Source organism: Protopterus annectens, chromosome 6.part1 (genome assembly GCF_019279795.1).
Source record: "Protopterus annectens isolate FY-2018-M chromosome 6.part1, PAN1.0, whole genome shotgun sequence".
NCBI lineage: Eukaryota > Metazoa > Chordata > Ceratodontiformes > Protopteridae > Protopterus > Protopterus annectens.
In genome coordinates this window covers 197,985,042-198,004,193 of record NC_056738.1, presented here as the reverse complement: position 1 = coordinate 198,004,193, position 19,152 = coordinate 197,985,042, and the positions used below count along the sequence as shown (strand labels likewise).

At 47.0% G+C, this 19,152-nt stretch overlaps 1 protein-coding gene across 1 annotated transcript in view; it reads left to right on the top strand.

Annotated features, from left to right (window-relative positions):
* HNRNPUL2 (heterogeneous nuclear ribonucleoprotein U like 2) overlaps positions 1–19,152 on the top strand; it is a gene marked incomplete in the record, with an annotated part of 1,663,394 nt that overhangs the window by 1,550,367 nt on the left and 93,875 nt on the right. Inside the window, 1 exon segment of the mRNA XM_044075357.1 lies at positions 11,945–12,021. Coding sequence (XP_043931292.1) covers positions 11,945–12,021 — 77 coding nt within the window.

Sequence of the window (19,152 nt, the reverse complement as noted above, 5' to 3'; positions counted from 1 at the left end):
GCATAGGGCATCTGCTTGAGGCCAGTGATCCTCTTGGTGAGGAATTTCTGTGGTCTTTCCAGTTGTTGCAGGTGTCTAAGGTACATTCCAAATGGGGCATTTTACTCTGTGGTGGGTCTGATGAGTGATGCATAGAGGGGCCCAATGACCTCTTTCGATCTGGATGCAAACCCTTTTGTGATTAGGTGGGCCACATAGGATTTTCTAACCACTTTGGCAATGTGATTATCAAAGGAGAGGTTACTATCTACTTGGGTACTCAGATCCCTTATTACATCTTCCGTATTTAGGGGCTACCACCTATGTGGTAGTTTGTGGGTACTTTGTTTTTTTTCAAAGGGGATGACTGTGCACTTTTTGGCATTTAGCTTGAGGCCATGGTTTTGACACCAGGTATCTGTCTCAGTGAGACCGTTTTGGAGATGTCTGTGTCAGCCGGAGAGTCAATTATAGCCCCTAGTTTGCAGTCGTTTGCAAACTTGGTCAGCCATAGTCCTCCTGTGCTTGCCTGTACCTCTGAGAAGTATATGCCGAACAGGAAGGGTCCTAAGACTGAGCCTTGGGGAACGCCACTTGTAACCAGTTTAGAGTCAGACCTAGCTCCCGCATCTCTTACCATGTGGGTTCTGTCCGTGAGCCAGTTGGCTACCCATCTTGTGACATAGGGGTTATGTTCAGGCTGGTGAGCTTGTCTATAATACCTGAGTGGAGAATGGTGTCGAAGGCCTTTGCAAGGTCTAGGTAGGCTATGTGGACCACCTTTCCCCTCATCTATAACCTTGGTAACTGTCTCAAAGAAGTCCACCAGGTTTAAGAGGCATGATATGCCCTTAACAAAGCCGAACTGGGTAGGGTCCAGTGTTTTGAGGTTTCCAATGTCTCTGTTAATGAGATCCATGATGATGTGCTCCATAGCTTTGCAGACCAAGCTAGTCATGCTTATAGGGCGATAGTTCCCGGTGTCTGTTGTGGCTCCACCTTTGTGGAGTGGAATAACCGTTGCTGTGTGCCACTCTGTGGGCATGTAACCTGTGGAGAGGCTGAGTTTAAACAGTGTGTTTAGGTGAGGGGTTAGTTCATCTTTGAGCTCGTGTAGGAAGCAGCCTGGGACACCGTCCGGTCCCATTGATGCTGTGTTTTTGGCTTTGGAGAGGGCTGTTTTAACCTGAGTGTCTTTGATTTCAGGGGCACTACATTCTTCTGGTATAGTTATGGGCCCTTTTGGGGGTGAAGTTTGCACTGAACCTGTCTGCCAGAATGTTGGCTATATCGGTCGGTTCAGTGTATTTTGTGCCATTCTGCACTTAACTCCGAGCAGATCTGAGAACTGCCACTTAGATTCTTGACATAGCTAAAGAATGCCTTGTAGTTATCTTTGGAGTCCATGGCAATTTTTCTTTCGAAGCTAGCCTTGGATGATTTTATGAGGGAACGTAGTTTCTTGCTGATACTGATCAGGGATGTCTTCCCTTCTTGGGATTTTACTCTTTTCTGTACTAGTTTCCTCCTTCTATTGTATAGCTTGTTTATGGCAGGGGTCCACCAGACTAGTTTCCTTTTCTTGAAGGAGTGAGTCTTGGTTTTGTTTGGGATAGCACGATCCATGCATTCTTGTAGGTGCCCGTAGGGTGCATTAGTAAAGGATTTTGTAGCTTGGACCGCGTTATCCTTTAGCATGCGGGCTTTGAAACTTCCCACCTTGGTCTTGTGTAATGTGAAGTTTGCTTTTGAAAAGTTTTTCACGGTGGTTTCTTTGACCGGGGGTGGTGGCGGAATGTGGATATCCAGAGTGATTAGTTTATGGTCAGATCTAACAAGCGAGGGGTTGACCTCCGGTGTGGAACACGAGTCGCCCATGTTGGTTATGACCAGGTCCAATATGTTGTCACCTACTGGGGGGATGTTGACCAGTTGATCCAGGGCATTTGAGTTTATAAATTCTAGGAAATGTTGGGCAAGGGAGTTTGTACTTGAGTAGTTCTCCCAGTTAATGTTTGGGTAATTGAAATCACCCAATATCAGGGTGTTTGGTAGGACCTTTATATTTCCCAGTCTTTCCAGGAATGCGAAGTGGGGGTCCTGGGACATGGTGGGTGATCTTTAGCTAGCTATAATTTGAATAACACTTTTGCCCATTGTTGCACGTTCTGAAGCATTGTGCTGTGCCACTAACCTGGAGGTGTGGGTATCCTTGATGAATATGGCTACTCCCCCACCTTTTCTATTTCGGTCCAGGTTTGGTGACTGAAATATATGGTATGAGTTGTAGCCTGGTAGGGCTGGGGTGCTCTCTGGAGCCTTAAACCAGGTTTATGTTACTGCACATATATTGATTTTCTCCATACTGAGGAGTGCATCGAGTGTGTGCATTTTGAGGTTTAGACTTCTGGCATTGAGTAGCATTACCCTCGTTTTTTTTTTTTACTTGTGCTATTTACGGTGGTGGGTTTGTCTTTTGAGCCTTGCGTAAAAAAGGCACTATGGGGGTGGCAAGAGCCTTGGCCAGTATTCGAAAGCCTAAGTGTGACAGGTGCAAGCTGTCTCTAACGAAGCAGCGAGGCTTGTCGAGCATGTCATCCCAGGCTGACAGACACTGGATCCCCTTTGAAAGACACCAGAAGCTTAGCCAATTGTTGAAATTGATAATTTTTTCTCTATACCATCATTATTGGTGAGGGCAGGATACTACTCAGGGTCATACCGGCCTGGGCTACGTGATCAGAGAGCTCATCCATGTCTCTCTTCATGTAGTCCAGAGAGGTACGGCACAGGTCATTCACACCAACATGGACAATGACAGAGTCATATTTGTACTTGTTCTGGAGTGACCTGAATGCTTGTGTTATGTGGCAGATCCTGGCACCTGACAGGCAGCTAACAGTAACCTTCTCCTTGTTCAGCTTAGTGAGTGGGACTTCAGTGTGCCTGACTATAGAGTCATCTATTACTTGTGTGTTGGGTATGTTATTTTGCCTTAATGGCTATGATTGTGTGGCACACTGGTATTGTGAAGTATGTGTTTCATGCTTTGTGTTGGGGGGTGGAGGTTGCTTGGATGTCTGCTTTGGAGGTCTCTGTTGCTTCTGCAGATTTTTATTTAGAGCCTCCGAGTATGTTTTCGTGTATTTATGTGTGTTTTATGCCGGTGCTGGTTTCATAGGTCTATGTGAGACTGGTGGTGTGATGCAAGTAATTCCCTTCTCCTCTAGACTGCCTGGTCCAGTCGTGGGTTGAGAGAGCTTAGCCTCCAGTTTGGCTGTATAATTGCATCTCTCGCATGTATTAGTGTTTGGTGGAAGGAGGAGAGGGTTGTCTTTGTACATGAGGCAATTGTAACCTTGCCTCAAAATGCCCAGATTCACCAGTTGGACCAGAGAGTACACCTGAAACTGCCCTTTGGACATACCTGGAGAGGTACAGTGAACTATTTTACTGATTGGCTGGTAAGGTCGTATAGAGAGCCTTGTCCTTCTCTACAGTATAGGGGGGGTCTAGTGCTAAGGTTTATTAGTGCTTGCTATGAGTTTTGAGTTAGTGCCAGTATGAGAAGTGAATGGTTTTAGTGCTTCAGTTGAAAGTTTGTCTAGTTCCAAGGGAAAAATTGAAGAGTAGACATTGTGGAGCCGGGAATAGTTATACCCTAGCTAACCGGCGCTGCCCGGCGTGCAAACCAGCACAAATATGCGGGTTTTATAGCAGGGAAATGAAAGAGAGAAAAATTAGCCCAAAATGGCCAATAAACTACTAATTTCTGGGCTGAAACCACTCCTCCAGGGACAGCTAGGCTGCTGAAAGCTCCCTCTCACAGTGAACAGAGAAACTTCTATCCAAGTAAGGTATGAGCAAACACAGAAACTTGTAACACAGCCCTGAATTCAGCACTAACCTGAAAACTGGACTGTACTAGCTTAGAAAGGCGGGAAACAAGTATATTTTATTTGTTTTTTTTTTTCAGAAAATAAAGCAGATACAATAAAAAAAAACACTTTAATTGCACAGAAATGGCTATCACACTTGAGTGTGTAGCCTACAACAGTTAAACAGATCATTTAAACACAAAAACTTCTTTGTTAAAGTGCAGCAGCAAAATAAGTACAATATGTAGCTGAAACAAGCTTTTAAATCACAGAAACACTAGAAAATCTGTGTTTTCAGTGGAATTAACTAAAGGCAGCAAAAAAATGCAGAAAAATTATTCTTACTCCAGTCTCTCTTTTGTCTCTCTGCTGTTGTAGAACTCTGCAGGGCACCAGGCAGGAGCTTGCTGAGCTACTGCCCTTTGGAGGAATGGATAGGTCCAATGGGTGGCTGAGGGAGAGGCTTGATGGTTACTGTTTGGGGGGTATAACCTCTTGTCTTAACCCCTTCTGTGTTTATGGTATGTATGTATGTAATATTGCAGTTATTGTTTTATTCATTGTTTGATTTCCAGTGCAGCAAGTGGCATTGTTGCATCACAGCAAGAGGTTCTCCAGTTTTTCTCAGCTGGAGTTCCTGCTTTTCAGTACCTGCATGTCTGCCAGATATCTACACGTGGTGTCCTCCTATTCCCATGCTGCAGTATTCATACTGTGGGATTTCTAGCCCTCCGGTGACCCAACGTCGGCTCCTATACAAAAGCTTAAGCCTGGCTGCCGTAGGTGAATGAAACATTCACATGTAGGGCCATAAACCTTGGAGTATAAATGTGACTTCGGCACACACAGACCTCAGAACTTTTCATCCGCAGACGACGATTACTTCGACCGCTGCACTCCTACGTCCAAAGACATCTAAAGATAAGTACCCTGTTGGGTTTTTTGCCTTTTCGTCCTTTCTTAAGCTTTTGCTTGGTTGCTGTAGTTGTTTTTCTCTAGCCGATGTCGGAGAAAGAGTAAATGTAGTTGCGGGTGCCAGATTCTGCACAAAGACTCCCACGACCGCTGTGTCTTTTGCTTAGGTAAGGAGCACGACCACAAGGCCTGCTTTATTTGTCAGTCATTTGTACCCAAGACCTTATGCAGCTGTCTGTCTGCGTTAAATCTTATTTCTATAAAACCAAAGGCTTAAACACCTCATGCTAAGGATGGGTCCCGAGTTAGCCGCCCAAGCTTGAACTGTGGAAGAAGGCCAAGGTTTGCAACTCCTTCTGTGTTTATGGTATGTATGTAGTCTTGCAATTATTGATCTGAAGTAGTTAACTTCATTTGGTCATCAACCTGTGGGTTTCGGATCTGACCCATATCCAAGCCAGCAGCTTTCCAAGCTAGAGATCCGAGCTCCAAGCTCCTCCCCCTTACCCATAATACCCTGTGACCTCCTTCCAATCCCCAGATCTCGTTTGCCGCGGCTTGGCCAAGCATGAGTTTTCGAGCTCCTAGCATTTTCAGGTGATTTGTGAGAGTATTTTTGCTTAAAAATCTCTTTAATAGTTTGTGTGTGTGGTTAGTTTAGATTAATAGTTTACATCCCTTAGCTTTACTCCCTCATTCCCTCGTAGTTTAACTCCTAGTAGGCCCCTCTTTTCCCTTAGGTGTTTGTGTGGGCGTGTGTGTGTCTTTTATCTAGAAATCATGGCCGAGGCCCCAAAAGCCATCTTTTCTAAGTGCACTTAGTGTGGCCATAAGATATCCCCAGTGGATGGCCACACTCAGTGCGTCCTCTGCCTGGGGGTACCTCATCTGACCTCAGGCTGCCAGGTTTGCGCAGCCTTTAACCCCCGGGCCCTGTGGGATAGGAGGAATAAGCTGATTCTGGTGAGTCTCCTACCCGTGGAGTCAGCTTCTTCGACCTCTCCCTCAGTGGCTACAGCCGCTGCTGCTCAGCCTGCTGTCCCCCCTCTTCTGGCTGGGACTCCACCTCCCACCTCTTCCCTGGGAGAGAGGGAATCAAAAAAAGATGAGAGAGAGGGAGAAAGAGAGGCACAGAAGCCACAAGCGGTGAGCCGACTCAGACCCCTCGGCCCCGCCTGCCAAAGTGCTCTCGTCGCCCCCGAAGGTCTCCGGGCCTTCCTCCCCTCGGCTCCGTTCTCCACGCTTCTCCGAAGAGGAGGCCCGGCCATCTTCGAGGTCGTCGCGGCGGCCCTCTCGGCCAGGTTCGGCGGCTTCTTCAAGGTCAACCCGTAGCCTCTCCAACTCTGATATGGATCGGATGATGCATCGCTTTCTTCAAACCCAGCTGCAGATGGGAGTGTTGCTGCCTTGTGGGGGGGGGGTTCAGCCCCACTTTTTGCCCCGATAGCACCTTCTCCGATCCACTATCGGGTTTCGGATCCGAGGATTCTCTGAGTCATGGAGTCCGCGCCAATGGTTATCGCTACCTCGACGCCCGACCATGCCCTCGAGTTTGTCAGATCCCTTTTTGTATCCAAGCTCTCGGGGCCGAGAGCCGTGCGTTGGATCTGAGGGGGTGTGTGTCTTCGGCTCCGTTTCGGTCGGAGCACACTTCCCTCTCGGGTCTGAGCGCTTCCCCCTACTCTTTCTTCAGGATCCACCCCCACTCCCTTGCAGCTGGGCTTGTCTTCCATCGTCCAGTCCCAGGGACAGCCTGCATTGACGCCCCAGCCCATACCACTGGCAGATCATGACCCTGTTGATGAACCCTCCTCGGACAGCCCCACCGAGGAGGTCCCTCACAAACGTAAGTGTAAGAGAAGGCACTTGGACTCCACTGAGTCCCTCAGAGGACACTGATTTAGAGGAAGGGGAAGAGTTCCCCCAGGTCACCCCCCGAAGATGTCTCCTTTGGAGACATTATGGAAATGCTTCGCCAAAAGGGGGGGGTGGTTAGCCCAAAAACCTTCCTCGGACGAGTCGGTATTCCTGGAGGCATTCGACTCAGGCCCATCTACCTCTTGGGTGTCCCCTCCGGCCGACCCCCTGGTTGACCTCATCACCACCAGGGCGTGGAAGGAACCAGACACTGTAGAGCCAATCCCCAGGAGGCCAGATAGGATTCTTAGTCCCCCCCACCGTGGATAGGATGGCTTGGAGTAAGGGTTCCCCGGTAGATGCCATGGTGGTGGCGGCAGCCACCAAGAAGGAACTTACTCAGGATAGTTCCTCGGTCCATCCCCCTGATAAGGAGTCTTGGGCGATGGATCGTATCGGGAAGCGGATGTTTGCTTCAGCTACCTTTTCCATAAGGGCGCTGAATTATTTGGCCCATGTAATTAGATTTCAGTGGAATCTGGTGAAAGAATACGCTGAGTCTCCCTCTGAGTCCATGTCGGGCGAGGACAAACGGACCTTCTCGGCTCGCATGGCCACTCTGAAATCTGTATCAAATACATCTATGCGACTACTTTCCCATGCCACGGAAGGGGCCGCTATAGCCAGCGGGTTCGGCATCGCCTTAAGGCGTCATGCCTGACTCCGGCTTTGTGACTTTTTGGAACCTTTCAAGGTGTCCTTCGCGAACACACCCTTCGGTTCTACCCTGTTCGGGAAGACCGTCCGCGACACATTGGTTCAGAGCGAGAAAGACGAGAAGACGCTGTCTGCCGTCAGAATCTGCTTCTCAGCTCCTCAAAGGTCCTTTTCCACGAACCAGAGAGGACAAAAGAAGATGTGGTTCCGGAAGTCTCAGCAGTCTCGTTGTGCTCCGTACCCTTCGTCCTTCAGAGGCAGAGGGGGGACAAGGTGGACGCCAGAGGCAGAGGCGGGGCCAAAAAATTTTGGGTCTCGAGAACCTTTTTCTGACCGACCCACGCTGCAGCCCTGAGGGGTTGCCTGACTGCTCCTCTCTGGAGGCAGTTGGGGGGCGTTTTTCGAAGCACCTGGCTCAATGGGAGTCCATCACAACAGATCGCTGGGTGCTTTGAATAATATCCAGAGGTTACTCAATCCCTTTCATAAACCAACCTTCTCAGTCGAGACACCTCCCCTATGTACCACCCAGTCTGAGGGAGGCTGCAGCTTCAGAGTTAAAAAAAGCTGCTAGAAAAAAGAGCCATCCAGCACGTCCCCCCAGGCCAGTCCGGATTAGGCAATTACTCCAGGTTCTTTTTGGTGCCAAAGAAGACGGGGGACTTAAGGCCAATTCTCGACCTTTCAGCTATGAACCTCTTCATTGCAAAGGAGAAATTCCGGGTGGTAACGCTTCAATCCATCTTGCCCCTTTTGCAGGAGAAGGACGGGATGTGCTCCATAGACCTCAAGGATGAGTACTATCATATTCTCATGGACAGACAATCCAGGAGGTTCCTCCGCTTTCGGCTAGGGGCCAGTCATTACCAGTTCAGGGTCCTACCCTTTGGCCTCACCACAGCCCCCAGAGTGTTCAACCATGTCATGGCAGTTGTAGCGGCCCACCTGAGACTTCAGGGAATACAGGTTTTTCCTTACCTAGACGACTGGCTCCTTAACGCCCCCACCAGGCATCTACTCTACTTAGCCAGGGATTGCTTCCTACTATTAGCATCCCAATTGGGGATCACCATAAACTTCAAGAAGTCATCCCTTCAACCAGTTCAAATCTTGGAGTTCATAGGGGCCAGAATAGACACGCTTCAGACCAAGGCCTTCTTGACATAAGACAGACCGCAGTTTGACCCTACACGCTCTAGTCCTTCTTCAGCCACCTGCCCCATCAGCGGAGTTAGTCCTGAGAGCTTTAGGGTCCATGGCAGCAGCAATCAATCTCACTCCCTTAGCTCGCTTGCACATGAGGGTTCCCATTGGACTTTGCAAGTTCAGTGGTCCATCCTTCACCACCCATTGGACTTACCGATTCCTATCAGCAGAGTTTGCAGGAATTCCCTCATGTGGTGGCTCCAATCTCAAGAGCTTCGGGAAGGACGACCATTTGTTATGCTGCAACCCCAAGCCACAGTGACCACGGACGCTTCCTGCCTTGGGTGGGGGGGTCATTACGCGGGCAGAACTGTCCAAGGTACATGGATTCAGACAATATAAATGTACTGGAGATGAGGGCAGTCCTTCTAGCGTTGCAAGCCTTTCACGCCTTTCTCCCTCCAGGGACTATTGCAATTCAGTCAGACAACATGTCAGTGGTCTGGTTTATCAACAAACAGGGGGGAACCAGGTCTTACCCTCTTTGCCGAGAGGCCATGAAAGTTTGGGATTGGGCGCTATCTGCCAACCGTTTTCTGTTAGCAATGCACATTCTGGGTCGGTCCAACATCTTAGCGGACAAACTGAGTCGAACTATCCTCTCGCCCTACGAGTGGTCTCTGAATCCTTTAGTAGCAAGACAGATCTTCCGCAAGTGGGGTCAGCCTTGCTGCGATCTCTTTGCGTCACCCTCCAACACGAAGTGCAGCGAGTTTTTCGCTCTAATCTCCCCCTCCGGGGGAAGCCCCCAAAGACGCTCTAGTCCATGCTTGGCTACCCGGTCTTCTTTATGCTTATCATCCTCTTCCATTGATGACAAAATTCTTACAGAACGCTCGTCAGTTGGGGAACAAGATTATCCTCATAGCCCCATTCTGGCCTTGTCAAGCTTGGTTCCCATGTCTACGGTCTCATCTTATAGCTCCTCTTTGGATCTTGGATCCCATCCTGGATCTGATATCTCATCCTTCAGGATTGAACCCCCGAATCTGGTCAATCTCAAGCTCTCAACTTGGCTGATCAGTTCCATTAATTGCTAGGACTCCCGGTATCTCGTCCGCAGTTAGATCTATCCTGGTAGTGGCGCATAAGCCTTCTACCAGGAAGGTTTACAACAGTAAATGGAAGCAGTTTTCCATTTGGGCGTCTCATAGAAATTTAGACCCTTTCACTGCTCCCATCCCAGCATTGCTCGATTTTTTTTATCTCATATTTTTCAGCAAGGGGCCAGTTCTTCTACTGTAAAGGTTCAAATGGCTGCTATCTCCCATTTTCACATTGGAGACAATCTCAATCCCCTCGCTTCCACCAAAATTTGTAAGAACTTTCTGAAAGGTACGTTTCTCTTGAGACCTCTTATTAGGAACTCCGCCCCTCCATGGGATCTAACTTTGGTCCTTCCAGCTCTGACTGGACCACCTTTTGAACCTGCAGCTTCTGCTAATTTGAAATTCTTGTTCTGGAAAACTGCCTTTTTGGTAGCTATTACCTCAGCTAGGAGGGTGTCGGAGCTTCAGGCCCTCTGTGTTAAGCCCCCTTATCTTGTATTCCATAAGGACAGGGTCTCTCTCAGGACTTAACCCATCTTTTCTACCCAAAGTGGCCTCCGAGGCGAACATCAATCAGTCCATTAATCTTCCAGTTTTTTTCCCTAAGTATCAAAACAAAGGGGAGTACAAACTTAATTTGTTAGATGTTCATAGACAGTTATGCTTTTATTTACTCATAGACAGTTATGCTTTTATTTATACACAACAGCTGCCTTCCGCAAGTCTGATCAGCTCTTTGTTTCCTTTGCAAAACCCTTCTTTGGTAAGTCAGTTTCGAAGGTGACTCTGGCCAGATGGATTTCTAATTGTATTCTGCTCGCATACAAACTATCTGGCCTACCAGAGCCTATAGGGGTTCATGCTCATTCTACTCGCTCTATGGCTACATCTGCTGCAATCTGGTCTAGAGTTCCCTTGGATGACATTTGTTCTGCGGCTACTTGGGCATCCTCTCATACCTTTATCTCTCACTATGAATTGGATTTAGTGTCCAGAGGAAGGGTGGCTTTTGGCTCTGCAGTGCTCCGGAATATCCTTCCTTGAGGACCTCCCAAGTTTTTGGTAGCTGGGGACTCTGTCCCACAGGTTGATGACCAAATGAAGTTAACTACTTCAGATAAAGAAATTATGTACTCACCGTAACGTTCCATCTGAGTAGGTAACTTCATTTGTCAGCAACCGACCCTCCCTCCTTCCCCCTAACCTGGTTCTTTGATTACCTGGACCCTAGGATGGTTTATCAAGTCTTGTTAATCCTTAGGTTAGGGTTTTTCAGGTTGTTTTGTAGTTGTGAGATTATATAGATGGGCAAACGCGATCTGAGGATTGGAAGGAGGTCACAGTGTATTATGGGTAAGGGGGAGGAGCGTGGAGCTCAGATCTCTAGCTTGGAAAGCTGCCGGCTTGGATCCGAAACCCATAGGTTGCTGACAAATGAAGTTACTTACTCAGATGGAACGTTATGGTGAGTACATAACTTCTTTTTTTTATTCAGTGTTTGATTTCCAGTGCAGCAAGTAGCATTGTTGCATCACAGCAAAGTGGTTCTCTGGGTTTTCTCAGATGGAGTTCCTGCTTTTCAGTGCCTGCATGTCTGCCAGATATCTACATGTGTTTTATCCAAGTGTTGTTCCTCTCACCTGCCAGAGACATGTAGTAGCTGAATTGATGTTATGTAAATTGGTTATGTGGGTGCGTGCGCACGTGTACTGTGTGATATACTGGCATCCCTCCAGTATTGGTTTAAGTTTCTTACTCTCACTGGCTGCTGAGATAGTGTCTGGCTTCCTTGTGATCCTCTAAAGGCTAAAGTAGGTTATCTGAAACATAGATGGATGGATAACGTTTCATGTTTCTTTCTAGCAGAACCACAGATGCCACTCACTTATGTTGCTTTTGTGAGATTTTTTTTGTATGTGGTAATCTGGCTGCAACTCAGACAGGTGCTTTCTTTTTTCAGGGAGACTGTATTGGGCTGGAATACAACCATAATTTGCAAAAGCAGGCCCAAATTAAGTTGCAGAATTATTAAATGGCTTCTACCTTACAAGCAAAGTAATTTGTAAATTACCTGTTTAGCATTGTGTGAGTTATAAGACTGAGTGATTTCCAATTTTGAATGCATCGATTCTAGATTTTGACAAATCTTTGCAAGTGGTGATAGAGCTAGCTATCGAGGAGTATGTTGTGCCATTTATGAAATTAATCATGTGGTCTTAATTTTTGTTCTAATTGTAAAAGTTGTAAGAGTGCTTTGCCAGAGGTCAAGAATAGATTTGCAGTAGAGCAAAGTTTTGAAAGCCTTTTTTTTTTTTTTTTTTTTTTTTTTTTAATCCCTTACAGCAAGTGGAAACCGTCGTGGAGCTGAAGTCCGTAATTATGGACAGTACTGGGGACAGCAAGCAGCAGTACAGCGAATGGTAAGAGTTACTTGTGTTTCTTGCAATCTGGAAGTTTCATTAGAATGGAGTGGTTTCAGTTTTAAGACGTATGTAGTAAACAGTTTTACCAATGCACATCCCCATTATTTTACTTCCTAATTGTTGTGTACTTTTTCTACCCCTGTGTTTGCCAGCCATCAAGCCATGTCCATCCATTTCTCGTCATCACGGTGAGAGGTGTTTATAAGGTCATCCTACTGACAACCATAAAGGGTTTTTCCTATTTTCTGACTTCATTCTTGGTGGCTGTCATGAAGACATGCCGTGCTTTCCTCTGTGGGCATACACCATGAAAGTTCCCAGTGGGACACAGCATGGCACAGCCAAGTACATCCTTTGCTCATAATACTGCATGTCGTACACCTCACCTTCTAGTATGTGTTGGATTGCAACAAGTTGGACCAACTTCCTCCCTCCAGGGCTGGGTAAGCCAGCACTGGCATCTCACTTCCACCCTCCCCCTGTTTGGTTGCCCCAACTACTACTTAATCACGGGTTTTGTGGGTCATAGTCTTGAGTTTCATCCAGTATGCCATAAAGCCAGGTCTCCCTTTACCCCCCCCCCCCCCAAGCCATCAAGCCTACTCTTCTCTGCTGTCTTATGCATTATTCCCCACTAGGTGACATTAGCCATGTTACCAACCACAATGACAGTCAATCTGAGTTGAGAAATTATCCATGGATGATTTGGGTTTTGTTATGCCATACCACAATACCAGCCCTAGCCTAGCATGCATTTCTCGTAGTTTGCAGCAGGCTGGAGTCCCCCAGTTTTCAACATTGTCTCCAACCTTAGTTGGGGATCCATTCCCTTCCCCTAAGTAGGTGAGCCATCAGAAACATGCTCCTGCTTATCATCTTACCATTTCCTCTGGATCTAGTTCTTCTAATTAAACCCGGATCTCCCAGATTGTAGTATTGTTTTCCATTCAAATGTGCCTTGTGTATGGCTTCTTTGTTGATGTTTCTTGCTAACTAGATTTTTGTAATGTGAAAAAAAATATATATATATATATGGGTCTACTTTGTTTTGTTGAATTTCATTTCACCTCGACCACTTTACTGAAAACTCATCTCACTGAATCTCATTTCACTGAACTGCAGTTAATATATATGGCACTGTGAGGCAAGTAAAAGGTGTATGCCCTTTTCCCCACTGTAGTGCGATCCTGGAGTTAGTTTGAGTACATATTGTCTTCTGGAGAGAGTTAGTCATTGGTGTTACAACTACGCATGTCTGTTGTTTAAAATGTATTGTTTTGAAATTTTTGGTAAGATACAATATAAAACAAACAAGATGGGGGCTACATACGTGTGTGTGTGTGTGTGTGTGTGTGTGTGTGTGTGTGTGTGTGTGTGTGTGTGTGTATATATATATATATATATATATATATATATATCTATATATCTATATATATATATATATATATATATATATATATGTCTATATTCCCCCCCTCCACCACCATTACAAAAATCCAGTTAGCAAGAAACATCAAAGAAGAAGCCATACACAAGGCACGTTTGAATGGAAGATAAGACAACACCACAATCTGGGAGACCCGGGTTTGATTAGAAGAACTAGATCCAGAGGAAATGTCAAGAAGATATGGAGGAGCATATTTTTGATGGCTCACCTACTTAGGGGAAGGGAATGGATCCCCAACTAAGGTTAGAGACAATGTTGAACACTTGGGGGACTCGAGCCTGCTGCAAACTACGAGAAATGCATGCCAGTGTTTGTGTTTTCAGCTAAGTGGTTGGTGTGAAATGAGATTCAGTGAAACAGAGTAGACCCCCGTGTGTGTGTGTGTTTTTTTTTTAATTCCTTAAATAGTGGGCTTTATTTTAGTTCTTTATATTACGTGACTGCTTTCGTACACTTGTTCACAAGAGTACAAGATCAAAGATATCACACCACTTCTGTGTATAATCATCCTGCACTCTTCCCCTACTGTTGTTTGCATTTGACTCTTTCATCTTTCTTTTAGTCAGTAGCCTCTCAGTTGCTTGTCAGGTCAGGTGTTTGTTGATTCCAGACCCTGTGAAAAGGGAGTATTTATAGGATTTGTTTACAAAGGGGTGAATCAGAAATGCAGAAAAGTGATGTTAAATATAGAATGTTAATATTTTGTTTACTAGGTAAGTGTAATGCTCCTTAGACCCTTTTCAGCATTCTTAAATTTCCACCTCAGAACTGTTAATAAAAGAATAACATAGCCTCATCAGTTAAAGTGCATTGCATGCAGACTTTGATATGTATTGATTACATTATACCAAGTATTTTTAATATGGTAGTACATTTGTACACTGTATATGACATGAGATTCATCATTATCTGTGTTGCAGTGATTCTTGCAAGAGTCAGTCACAGTAATTCTTTCATCTTCTTCCAAAAGGGTGTGGGTAAATGTGTATGTGTATATATGTATGTGTTGTATGTGTATATATATATATATATATATATACATACACACACACACACATATGCATCACACACTCACTTGTGCGTCCACATTTCTAATTAAAACGTGGTAGAGGTGAGGTATTTTAGAGTTCAGCTGGTTAAAGGTAGACTTGCACAGTTTGGGTGATAACTCTGTGATTAAGTGGTATGCAGTTTTGAACACAGTACAGCAGGGGATTGCGATATGCCCTTTCTCAGCTGCTCTGCGATTCAGAGTTGATATATATATATATATATATATATATATGTATATATGTATGTATAAAGTAGCAAGTGTGTTTGAGGGGGGGGGGTTGCTGCCCTTCTGAAAAATATTTTGCCATAGTTTGTATTTAATGTGTGTAGCAGCATATGTTAACATTGCTATTTTTGTTGTGTGCAAGTTTGTAGGGTATGTGTTTCATTGAGTTTTGATTGTGTGTGTAATGTTTGCAGGCATGTGTGGTAGTGTGTGATATTTTAAGCAGCAAGTACACCAAGGCTTGCAAATACTAAAGCTGATATTGCCTTTTCCGACTGGGTTCAGCCTGTGGGTTATCAGATCCGATGCCGGCTAATTCACAAGATTTCAGCTTAACGAGCTCCACCTCCTCTACCCATACCCATACCCCTCCACACACACACTTCACTAGAATTACCCCGTATCTGGTTTGCTGCCAGTCTGGACAGCAGCTTGGTCATTCGCTCCTTTTTCTGTATCTTTTGTGGACAGGGTTTGTTTGCTTCTGTACCTGCTTTGTGGTACTAGCGACTAGTATAGTGGTAAGGTTTTTTGACTAATTGTTATAGTAGGTTAGTGTAGGTATATTTCGCTCCTTTCAAGACCTGTGCTGTGCTTTTTTGCTGTGTTTTGGATTAGATTAGGTAAGTATTTCTTGTGTTATGGTTAAAGGATTCAAAAAGTGTGTTTCATGCTAGCATAAGCTTTCCTCCAATGATGCTCATGACCATTGTGTATATTGCCTCAAGACTGCTCATGTGGAATCCCCTTATGCTATTTGCAAGAGCTTTGGCTGTCATGCTATCTGAGAGGAGGGCAAAACTCATGCTTAAGGATCTGTTGCCTTTGAGTAGCTGCTCTTGGCTTCCTCCAGCAAAGTGGACAAATCTGGTCGTAAGCAGGCTAAAGGACCCCAAGGCTTCTAAAGCAGATTGTAAGCTGTCTGCCCCATCCTTTGTTACTTTTCCTGGCTAGGTTGATTCAAAAGTCCCAAGACCCTCTGATCCCTTGGCGGCCTCAACTCCAACATGGAGCTGATCACCTTTGGGGCCAGTGTCCCCGAATTGGTCTCCTTCACCTCTGGCTGCTAGCAGGGCTCCCTGCCCTGTCATTAGCGTGCCAAACCCTTTCCTTGTTAGGGGTCTCCTGACAGATTTTGTCTCACTTTTCTCTTTCTGCTCCACGAGTTTTCACCAGAGTCCTTCCTGTCACCTCCTTGGATCTGAGCTTTTTTTGCTTGGACCAGAAGACTAGATCCATTGCCTGGCCAACAAACCTGCAAGTCTCCCTCAGTGGTGGCCTCAGTTTGGTCATCTTGATTAGTTGGGAGTTTGAAGACTTCAGAGTTGGAGTAGTTGATGCAGTCTTTCCTACGGGCGCAGATGGAGTTAGGCCTCATTCCATCAGCTCCATGCCCTTGCCTCAAAGCTACGTCTCCTGTATCTTCTTCAGCACCTACAGATCTGAGGTCTTCAGAACAAGTTGTCTCCCATTCTTTAAGATCAGAGCACATGGCCTGGTTGTTTTCAACTCCAATCCCTACCTTAGTCTTTTCAACTCAACCTCTGCGGTATCAGAGCCAGATAGACCTCGGGGCCAACAAGTCAAGACTGGGGGTCTGCAGGTCGGATTCGACAATCCAAATGTTGGGATCTTCCCTCCCTTTCAGGGTTTCTGATCTTGATAATTTGGCCTTTGTCTCTACATCAGGACAGGGTGGGACTGCTCTGGATCCCAGTGTGTCCTTGGGGTCTTCCCATCCTACATCTGCTGAGCTAGTTGATCCACCTTTGCCTCTGCTTTTGACATAGTAGAAAGGATGCTCTGCTGCCAGGATAGGGAATGATCTAGTGCAACGGATGCTCCCAGTTTCCACATCCTTGCCTGTGGCTACTTCTCAGTTTGCTCCAGGACAGTCTGCCCCTGGTGGTCTCCAAGCTGCCCTTTCAGTAGGGCTCCCAGCCTCTTCCATTTCCCCTCTGGGGCGGGAAGTGTCTGTTAAGAGGAAGTACCTGGACTCACCTTAGGAGTCCTTCACAGAGGAAACTGACATTCAGGAAGGAGTGGGGGCCTCAGATCTCCCTGCAAAGATTCCTCTTTCTGTGATATTTTGGATCTCTTTCGCCAGCACAGGAGCTGGACTACCAGACCCCTTCTACGGAGGATGTGTTTTTGGAGACCTTTCTGGTGGACCTTTCCACATTATGGGTGGTTCTCTATCCAGATGCATTTATTGATCTGGTGTCCTGGAGGGCATGGAAGGAGCACAATATGGTGGAACCAATCCCCAGAAAGCCCGACAAGAAATTCACGTCACCACCCCCAAGATCGGCAACAGTGGAGTAAATATCCTGTCATGAATGATATCTTGGTGGCGGCTGCCAAAAAGGACATTTTGGAGGGGAGTTCCTCGATCTGTCCTCCCTGAATAGAGTCTCTCTGGCGTTGGACTTCTAGGGAAGCACTCTTAGACCTCAGCCACCTTCATGTTAAGGGAGTTGAAGTATTTAGCTCATTTGACCAATCTTCAACTGGACATTGTATCAGAAGTCTTGAGCAGTGAAAACAGCAGTCTCCGAAAAGTTTGGAGACTCAGCTGTCCACCCTTCAATCCATTTTTAACTTGTTCATGCATCTGCTTTCCAACACAACTGGTGACACATCCCCAAGAGGCTGGCACAAGCATTCATTGATGAGATTGTATGACTTTGCAGACTGCTTTAAGGTGTCCTTTGTTAACACCTTATTTGATGGCATGTCTCTTTTTGAGCCAAAAGTTAGACATCTTGACCAGGATTGAACTAGACAGGAAGAACTGCCTGCCGTTGGGAGTGCATTTTGCTACCCCTCACCAGACCTTTTCTCAGAACTTGAAGGGAGACAATATCTGATCTGAAGTAGTTAACTTCATTTGGTCTGCAACCTGTGGGATATGGAACCGATCTCAGATCCGAGCTGGCAACTTTACAAAGCTTAGATCCGAGCTCCTAGCTCCTCCCCTTACCCATAATCCCCTGCCAACCCTGACTGACCCCAGATCTAGTTTGCCGCGCTTCTGAACAGCAGCTAGATTGCGAGCTCCTGTTTTTTTTTTTTTGGCAGATAAGTCTCTCTGTTAAATTTGAGTGAGTGTTTGTGTGTGTTAGGTTCCCTTTTGATAGTTCAGTTACATTTTGGTTAAAATTACTCTAGTTTCTTCCTCCCCTCACTGGTCATAGTTAGTGTGTGTGCGTGTGTGTTTAGTGTGTTGGGGCCTACCGAGTGAGTTTTTACTTTAGTATGTCTGAGGCCCCAAAGCCAATATTCTCTAAGTGCACCGAGTGTGACCATAAGCTCTCCCCGGCGGATGGCCACACTCGGTGCGTTCGGTGCCTTGGGGTTGAACACCTTCCCTGTGGATGTGCTATCTGTGCGGCGTTCAACCCCAGGGCACTGAAGGACTGGAGGTCTAAGCTGATCCTGGCGGGACTTTTACCCCCGGATTCGGTTTCGACCTCCGGTGCTTCTGTGGCCTCCTCCCAGGCTTCGGTGGCGGCCACTCCTGCCTCTCTCCCCCCGGCCGGGACTCAATCTCCCGCTTCGGCGCCAGAGGAGAGGGAGGCCAGGAAAGAAAAACGGAGGGAGAAGCACCACAAGCGGCGGGCCGAGGCCTCCGCTTCTGGCCCCCCCCCCCCCTGGTAAGCGGGCTTCTCCCTCCACGGCTTCCAGGTCGTCTCCTTGCTTCTCACCAGGACCCGAGGAGGAGACCCGATCTCCGTCGAGGTCATCGAGGCGGCACTCCTGGCCAGCCTCGGTGGCCTCATCGAGATCAACGCGTAGCCTTTCTGAAGCTGATTTGGACCGGGTGATGCGAAGGTTCATCCAGGCCCAAATGCAGATGGGAGTGCTCCTGCCTCCCCCCCTCTCCGGGGGGGAGCTCAATACCCTTCTTTGCCCCGATAGCTCCTTCTCCGACCCGCTTCCCGGGTTTGGAGCGCTTGGAGCCGGGGGTGGGTCGGCGCCGACAGTATCTGGTACTTCGGCTCCGACTCTTCCTTCGAGTTTTCTGGATCCGTCCTTGTCGGATCCGAGCTCTCGGAGCCGTGCTCTGAGCTTCGGATCCGAGGGGTTTAGTGTGCCTTCGGCTCCGTCCAGGTCGGAGCACACTGGCCCTTCGGATCCGATGGTCTCTGCGCCGGCTCCGATCGGATCTGAGTGAGGGTCGGCTCTCTGATCCCAGAGAGAGTGGCTCTCCCTCTGTCTTCAATGTGGTGGAGAGGGCTCTGTTGTGTGCATCCAGGCCCCCGCTCCCTGCTACGGTTCCATCCCGCACTCGCTCTCGTTTGGGTAAGGCTTCCGTCGCCCGGCCACAGGGACAGCCTGCTTTGACGTCTCAGGTCGTTCCCCTGGAACAAGACATTGCTGGAGAGTCGTCCTCGGACAG